The sequence below is a fragment of the Mixophyes fleayi genome, chromosome 11, assembly GCF_038048845.1.
Source record: "Mixophyes fleayi isolate aMixFle1 chromosome 11, aMixFle1.hap1, whole genome shotgun sequence".
Classification (NCBI taxonomy): domain Eukaryota; kingdom Metazoa; phylum Chordata; class Amphibia; order Anura; family Limnodynastidae; genus Mixophyes; species Mixophyes fleayi.
Genome location: NC_134412.1, coordinates 73,738,853 through 73,745,311, shown reverse-complemented (window position 1 = coordinate 73,745,311; position 6,459 = coordinate 73,738,853). Strand labels below are relative to the sequence as shown.

Here is a 6,459-nt window from a genome sequence, read left to right as displayed (position 1 = left end):
CATGTTATATGTATAAGGTAGCCCCTCTGTCTCCTACATGCAGGGGAGGGCTGGCAAATTTTAGCCCGGGGGTCGAGTCTTGATTTAGAAGCTTATTAGGAACATTTTAAAGGAAAAAAATGCAGGTGGTCCAGTGACCCAGCCCAAGGTTGCCTACTATGGGACCGGTCCGGGGTGCAGATGCCCCCCTGCCCAGCCTGCCCCTACCTATATGACCCCAAATTCTTTCTCTGTCCCTGTTCATGTACACTCCTTTGGAACCAAATCACCTCTCCGTCACCCCTTTGCATAAGTTTTTGCCTTTCTGTATCATCCACAACGGAACAAGTGTACATATGTTAACATTTTAATATAAACAGGAATGTCAGACCACAAGCAATAGAGTACAGTTTAGGGAATATTTTATTTTGAATTGTGTGCAATATTCCTTTAGTCTTCTTAGACCACAGTCACATTTCTTGTGTATGGAACACTTACACAGCATCCACAGAGGATGAGAAATACAATGTAATACAATTTAACCACATACGCAGTTACCATACAGGCATCTTTATAAAAGACACATTATTTTCAGAATGCTGCTGAGACATTTTAACATTCTGTTTTTAAAACACATTTATTTTACAAAATCTCACCCCTGACATTTTCTTTAGGGAGAATATAAAACGTATATATATGCAAACTTCACAAAAGTTACTTATATTAAAGTGTTAGGATGGACAGAGAGAGGAAACCTATGGGTCTTCAGATATGTTGTGGAACAACAAGTGCCAGCATGCCATACTAGCCAAAATGCTGGAAGGCCCACAGGTTGCCCACGGTTGGGTTAGAATTTAATTCTTCTTGCTTTTGTTTTACAAAAGAAAGTCTTTAATGTTAAATGTTATATCAGCATTATTTCAGGCGGATACGTTGATTATTGTATATGTTGATTCATTTACATTTCTTGATGAAATATAATCAAAAGCATTTGTTAAACAAATACATTGAGAACTTTGTATGTGTGGAGGAAAATTAAACTACAGTTCAGTTTGTCCTATTAGGAATACTAAAGTAAGTCCACAATGCTATAAATGTTATAGATAATAGATGTCTATAAAGGCACACTTCACAGAAGGAACACATCCAAATACAGAATCATTCTCTATATTCTTCCCTCTACAAAATAACTTCTTAGAAGTTACTGATTAAATGGAGAAACATTAACGAACCCTTTAGCGGGTTCTATACTGCATTCTACTCCTTATTGGTTATATAATAACTCCTTGTATATTGCATGGCAATGTATCTCCGTCCATTAAATAAACCCTGTCTATAAATATTATAGAACCTCTCTATATAGAATAGAGAAAAACGAACATAAAAGTTACCATAAATGATAAACATTCAGCACACCTTTAAAAGTTAACACCAAACTAAACTTTTTTAGAAAAAGTTATATAGAAATCTCTCTTCATTGAAGGCTATTCTCAACATGAATCCCTCTGGGATAACGCATTACTTTTCTGAGTAGTCTCTTGTTGTTGTGTAGAGTTCTTTTTTTATATCCAAGCGTACTCATGAATAGCTGTAGAACACAGTTCCTTACTGGCAGAGGTGTACGTGACTTATATCAAGCCGTATTTTCCTCTTTGGTTATAAAGTCCTCTGGTTGATGGGTGTTACATCACCAAGGTCTCCATATCTTGGCTGGGCTGCTTGCTGGTAGAACTTTTTTGGAGTCGGTGGGGCTGACAAGATTAGGAACGACAGGAACTTTCTGTGGCACTTTCAGGTGGCTCAGCAATTTTTTATGGGCGTCTCCAAATTCTGGATAATGACACAGGAACTGAAAGGCTTCTCTAACGCACCAGGAGTAGCCTTGGTTGTAGTCTTGCTGTAAAGTGTCCGCACTGATAGTGGGATGGTGATCTGGACAAAAAAATAAAAAATGCAGAAGATAAGATAAGTGTGCCCTGAGGTTTAGTTTCCAACCAGCATAGCTAGCTTAGGCTTCACGTTACAGAATAACAACAGGGATGAAACTTACTTTTTTGTAGTTGCAAGTAGCTGACTGCCATCTCCAAGATATCTGCTTTCTCCAGCTTGACATTGGGCTGCTGTTTGTGAAACTCTTTTTCCAGTAGAACCTTCAATTGCTCAATACTGTGGTTAATCCTGTCTCTGCGCATCTTTTCCACAATGGGTTTTCTCAGCTAAAAAAAAAAAATAGGCAACACGACACGTTAGTCAATCAGAGCCTAAATCAGATACTTAAAAATAGAAGTACTACAAAAATAAGACAATGCTTATTAAAGATTAGGTGGAATCAAGTGATAGCTATGAAACTTACTTTATTTTTTTCCCTTGGTAAGCGGTTATCCATTGAGATGTTGGTAGGTGCCATGATTCAAAGTGTATGAGAGGTTGCAAATGCTCTAGTGCTGAGCTAGGAGTGATCTGAGATGTACAGCCAGCTCTCTCCTCTTTATACCCCTGAGCTTGCATACAAATGCATGAGTCCCAAACTTGTCAGACTTTCCCACACTCCTATAGCTAATACATGCATTCAAAGGGACAATAGAGGAGGCATCCATTACAGCATGGTAAATTGACTCTGAATTGCCTGAGGATAATACTCTGCTCCCAGAGGAGCAGGTGGAGAGTGTGTTATACAATAGGGACAAGCTTTAAAATGAGGTGGGAGAACGTGGGAAAGAGCTTCCCATCTCTGTAATCAAACTAATTCCCGATGAGAACAGAAAAACGGCAGTATGCTGCTCTTTTTGAAGTGTGCCGATCACACACGTATGCTGAAACCAGATGCTGAGGACCTGGGCACACATCCTGGCTCGGATAATCAAGCACTTTTATTGCAAACCACCAGTAAAGCAAATGATAACTCTATATTTATTTAAATACACACTTTGCTTTCGCAGGACAGGGTGGGTCACGAATGAGATTTTTTTTTATCTGTTTTTAAGACAAGTTCTAAAAATTGGCAGAGGATGTCTAAAAAAAAAAGTAGTAGCAGGAATTGCCTGTGATAGCCCAGGGGCTTTATTTTTTTTAAGAGTGTCTATTATGTACTGCTAACTATTAGGCTAAATACTAAACATGTTTTAATAATGCTATACTTAATTTATAAACAACAGAAAATAATTAAAAGTACATTAGATGAGTCACAATGTGGATTCACCGGCACAGATTGTGTCCTGATTATAAAAGGATACAAAGCCTTGCTTCATTCTGTATTGTTAGCATTGCACTTGCTGGCGTGAAACTCCTATCACTAGTGATATCTGGTGGTTTTGGATGCGGATATCACACTTAGAAATAGTAGGTAGTAGGAAATAATATACATTGTGATATTTGTTGTCCCTGATAAGAAGTATGTCCACTATTGCAGCCAGGTGTGTGGACTGTGGTGGACTCACGTGATTAGTGATTCCTCAAGATCATATATGTATTGTTGATTATGACACACAACATATTTTTAGGAGAATAATTAAGAGTAGTACAAAAAAAAATGCTTTAGATCATAAAATCCCATTTAGCAAAAAAATGCTTTAGATCATAAAATCCCATTTAGAAATAGGTCAAAATGTTATAAAGTAACAATAAAGCAAACAAAAGAAATAGGTTGGTGTTACACAGGCACACTTTATTTCACATTTAAAGCACAATATTTAAGTGGTCCAAATTGAAATAATTAATTTTTAGTTTTTTACCAATGGAAAATGAGCTCAGCATCAGGGCCGCCGAGAGGGGGGGTACTAATTACCCTGGCCCGGGCATGCCAGGGGGCCCGGCCCGGGCCCTAGCGCTGCCGATTTTTTTTTTTTTACTTTTTTTTTTTCAAAACTAATTTTTGTTGTTGTTGGTTTTTTTGGGGGGATTTTTGCGGCGGGGGGGGGGGAGGGAGCATTTCACTGTGGGATTAAAAAACGGGGGCAGCATGGCACAGTGGGATTAAAAAAGGGGGGGTAGCATAGTATAGTGTGATGAAGGGGAGCCAGGTGAAGGGGGCAAAAGCAGCATGGAGGGCGCAGTGTGATCATAAGGCATGGCGATGATGAAGGGGCACATTATTGTAATATTGGAGCTGGAGGAAGGCCTCAATATTAATCGTGGGTGGTATTGATTTAACGCCAGGGTTGTTTGGAATTATCTAAATGTAGCCATTTTTTTCCAGGTGGTGAAAGTGAGAAGAACAGGTAGGAGAGAGCAGGACAGTATGTGAAATGTTGTGATTCTAGTAGGGACAATGTCAATTTTTGGTGAGTGTTGTGCCCAATCTAAGGTGCAGGCCAAGACTGAACTCTTTGTGTAAACACTGCATTCTTTCTATACTACACTGTGGTGCTAGATGTCCTGAAAGTCAGGAGTGCTTGGACATATGTGACGCTCCGGCGAATTCAGAGGCTAGTGATTTTGATGTGTTAGCCACGCCCCAATGGCGCATTTGCTACGCCCCCAAATCCATGACCACACCCCTGGATTTTTTTTTTTTAGCATACTCTACTATAAGGGGGGCCCCATAAATTTGTTGTACCGGGGCCCTGAATTCCTCTTGGCAGCCCTGCTCAGCATATCGTGGTTTACAGATTCCAGGGGCAAACGCAGGATTTGTAGAGGGGGTTTTCCACACCCTGCCGTCAGTGGGCGTGACCAGCATCCATGGGGCGTGCGGCTATAATTTTAGACAGTGCTTGGCTGCTCTCCAACTCTTCCTATCCCCACAATTTTTTTTTAGCATACTCTACTATAAGGGGGGCCCCATAAATTTGTTGTACCGGGGCCCTGAATTCCTCTTGGCAGCCCTGCTCAGCATATCGTGGTTTACAGATTCCAGGGGCAAACGCGGGATTTGTAGAGGGAGTTTTCCACACCCCGCCGTCGGTGGGCGTGACCAGCATCCATGGGGCGCGTGGCTATAATTTTAGACAGTGCTTTGTTGCTCTCCAACTCTTCCTATCACCATAATATACATGGGCAATGCTGCGTGCACTACTGTTAGGTGCACCTGCCCCTGCCCCTGTGTGAAGCAGGGGCAGGTTGCATGATCCTGCCCTTTAAATCTCAATAATAAGTTATAACCATACATTTAATCAAATTAATAGACATGTGTTTGTAATAAATATCAGCAGGCATTTAAAACATGTGTTAAAAGCAACAAACATATCTGACAATAAGGCAGGAAGGAGGTGGAGGCCACAGCTGAAGGCTCGGAGGGCCGCAAGTTACTGGTATATGTGTACTATGAAGGTTTATCTCCAATCCATGTATCCTTAGTAGAAGGTGTTCATGTAATGTGGCCCAAATGCAAAGTCCAAGTCAATCAAACATGTGCTACATGAAAAACAGCCAGTATTTAACTTATGGGCACAATAATAAACTCATTTGCACCCCTTGCATTGCAATATGGTTTTGTTCAGAAAACTTACTCAAATTCTTGCATAAGTTCCTTAATGAATCAGGTCCAATATTTGTGAAATAGGTGTAAGTTAGCAGATAGATTGAGTTTGAAACTACCACAATAAATCCCTTTGACAGGCTGCTATGCAGAGTGATTCATTTAATGAGAAACTGCCATTTAAACTACAAAGTACAAAATGATCAGGTGTATTTCATAAGGGTCAATAAATGTTTAATGGATAAGGTCAGGGTAGCTGTTATAACTACATGCTCACGGGTGGATATTATTTACCAAATATATCAGTGGTGGACAAAGAACTGTATTCAAATATGTCATACACAGGGATGCTTCATGTCATTTTTAGCTAGTTTGCCTAATTTAAAATTAAAACAAAAAGAAAAAATATTTTTAATAGTATCGATCTCCACACAAGGTAAGTACAGGGCCAGATTAACTGGAGGGCTTTCTGGGCTATAGCCCAGGGGCCTCAGGGGCCCCTAAGAAAGATCTGCAAGCAGATTTCCAGGCACCAGAAACCCCCTTTCCCCTCGGTTTGCCTATGAGCGGGGCTGTTGCTTTTAGTTCTAGAGTGGGCAAAGCTTCTTAATACACTGCACAGAGTGTGCCTACAAATGCAGGTTTTTGGAGGAGTGCATTTACAGTTGCATTCCCCATGTTCCCCAAGTCCCCATGTATAGTGCATTGCTTAAAATAAAAACTAATTTCATATTCTCAACCATTCCCAGCGCTAGATCGGTTGGGCTGCTTTCCTCTATGATACAAAGACCACAAGCATGGGACGCCACTGCTGTAATGAAAACCAAACATAAAGTATCATGCTCCACCCCCCACATCTCTTCCCAACACCAGAGAGACCCATGATAAAAGCAAGATTGGGACCCTGGAGGGGCATAATGATCACCTCAGTGCGGCCATCTTGTTCTATAAGCCCCATCTAAGTGCACTTGACCAAGCTGTGATTTGGAAATTACTTCCATTTTTGTTTCACTATATGCAAATGGTAAAGTAGGTACAGCAGGATAGTAATACATTACGGTGCT

General features: G+C 40.5%; 1 protein-coding gene across 1 annotated transcript; it reads right to left on the bottom strand.

The window, feature by feature from the left end:
• Positions 1 to 248: 248 nt before the first annotated feature.
• On the bottom strand, positions 249 to 2,852 carry LOC142107376 (transcription factor HES-5-like). Its single transcript, XM_075190781.1, has 3 exons — positions 2,333 to 2,852; positions 2,030 to 2,195; positions 249 to 1,911 (listed from the first exon to the last, which is right to left on the bottom strand). The coding sequence occupies exons 1-3, from the start codon at positions 2,384 to 2,386 to the stop codon at positions 1,667 to 1,669; spliced, it is 465 nt and encodes a 154-aa protein (XP_075046882.1). The 5' UTR covers positions 2,387 to 2,852; the 3' UTR covers positions 249 to 1,666.
• Between the last annotated feature and the right edge of the window lie 3,607 nt (positions 2,853 to 6,459).

Excerpts from the sequence above, each read along its gene's own strand:
- LOC142107376 (XM_075190781.1), bottom strand. The coding sequence starts at position 2,386 with ATGGCACCTACCAACATCTCAATGGATAACCGCTTACCAAGGGAAAAA. Across the intron at positions 2,196-2,332 it reads TACCAAGGGAAAAAAATAAA|CTGAGAAAACCCATTGTGGA; the intron begins GTAAGTTTCATA and ends TTTTTTTTTTAG. Across the intron at positions 1,912-2,029 it reads CTACTTGCAACTACAAAAAA|ATCACCATCCCACTATCAGT; the intron begins GTAAGTTTCATC and ends TTTTTTGTCCAG.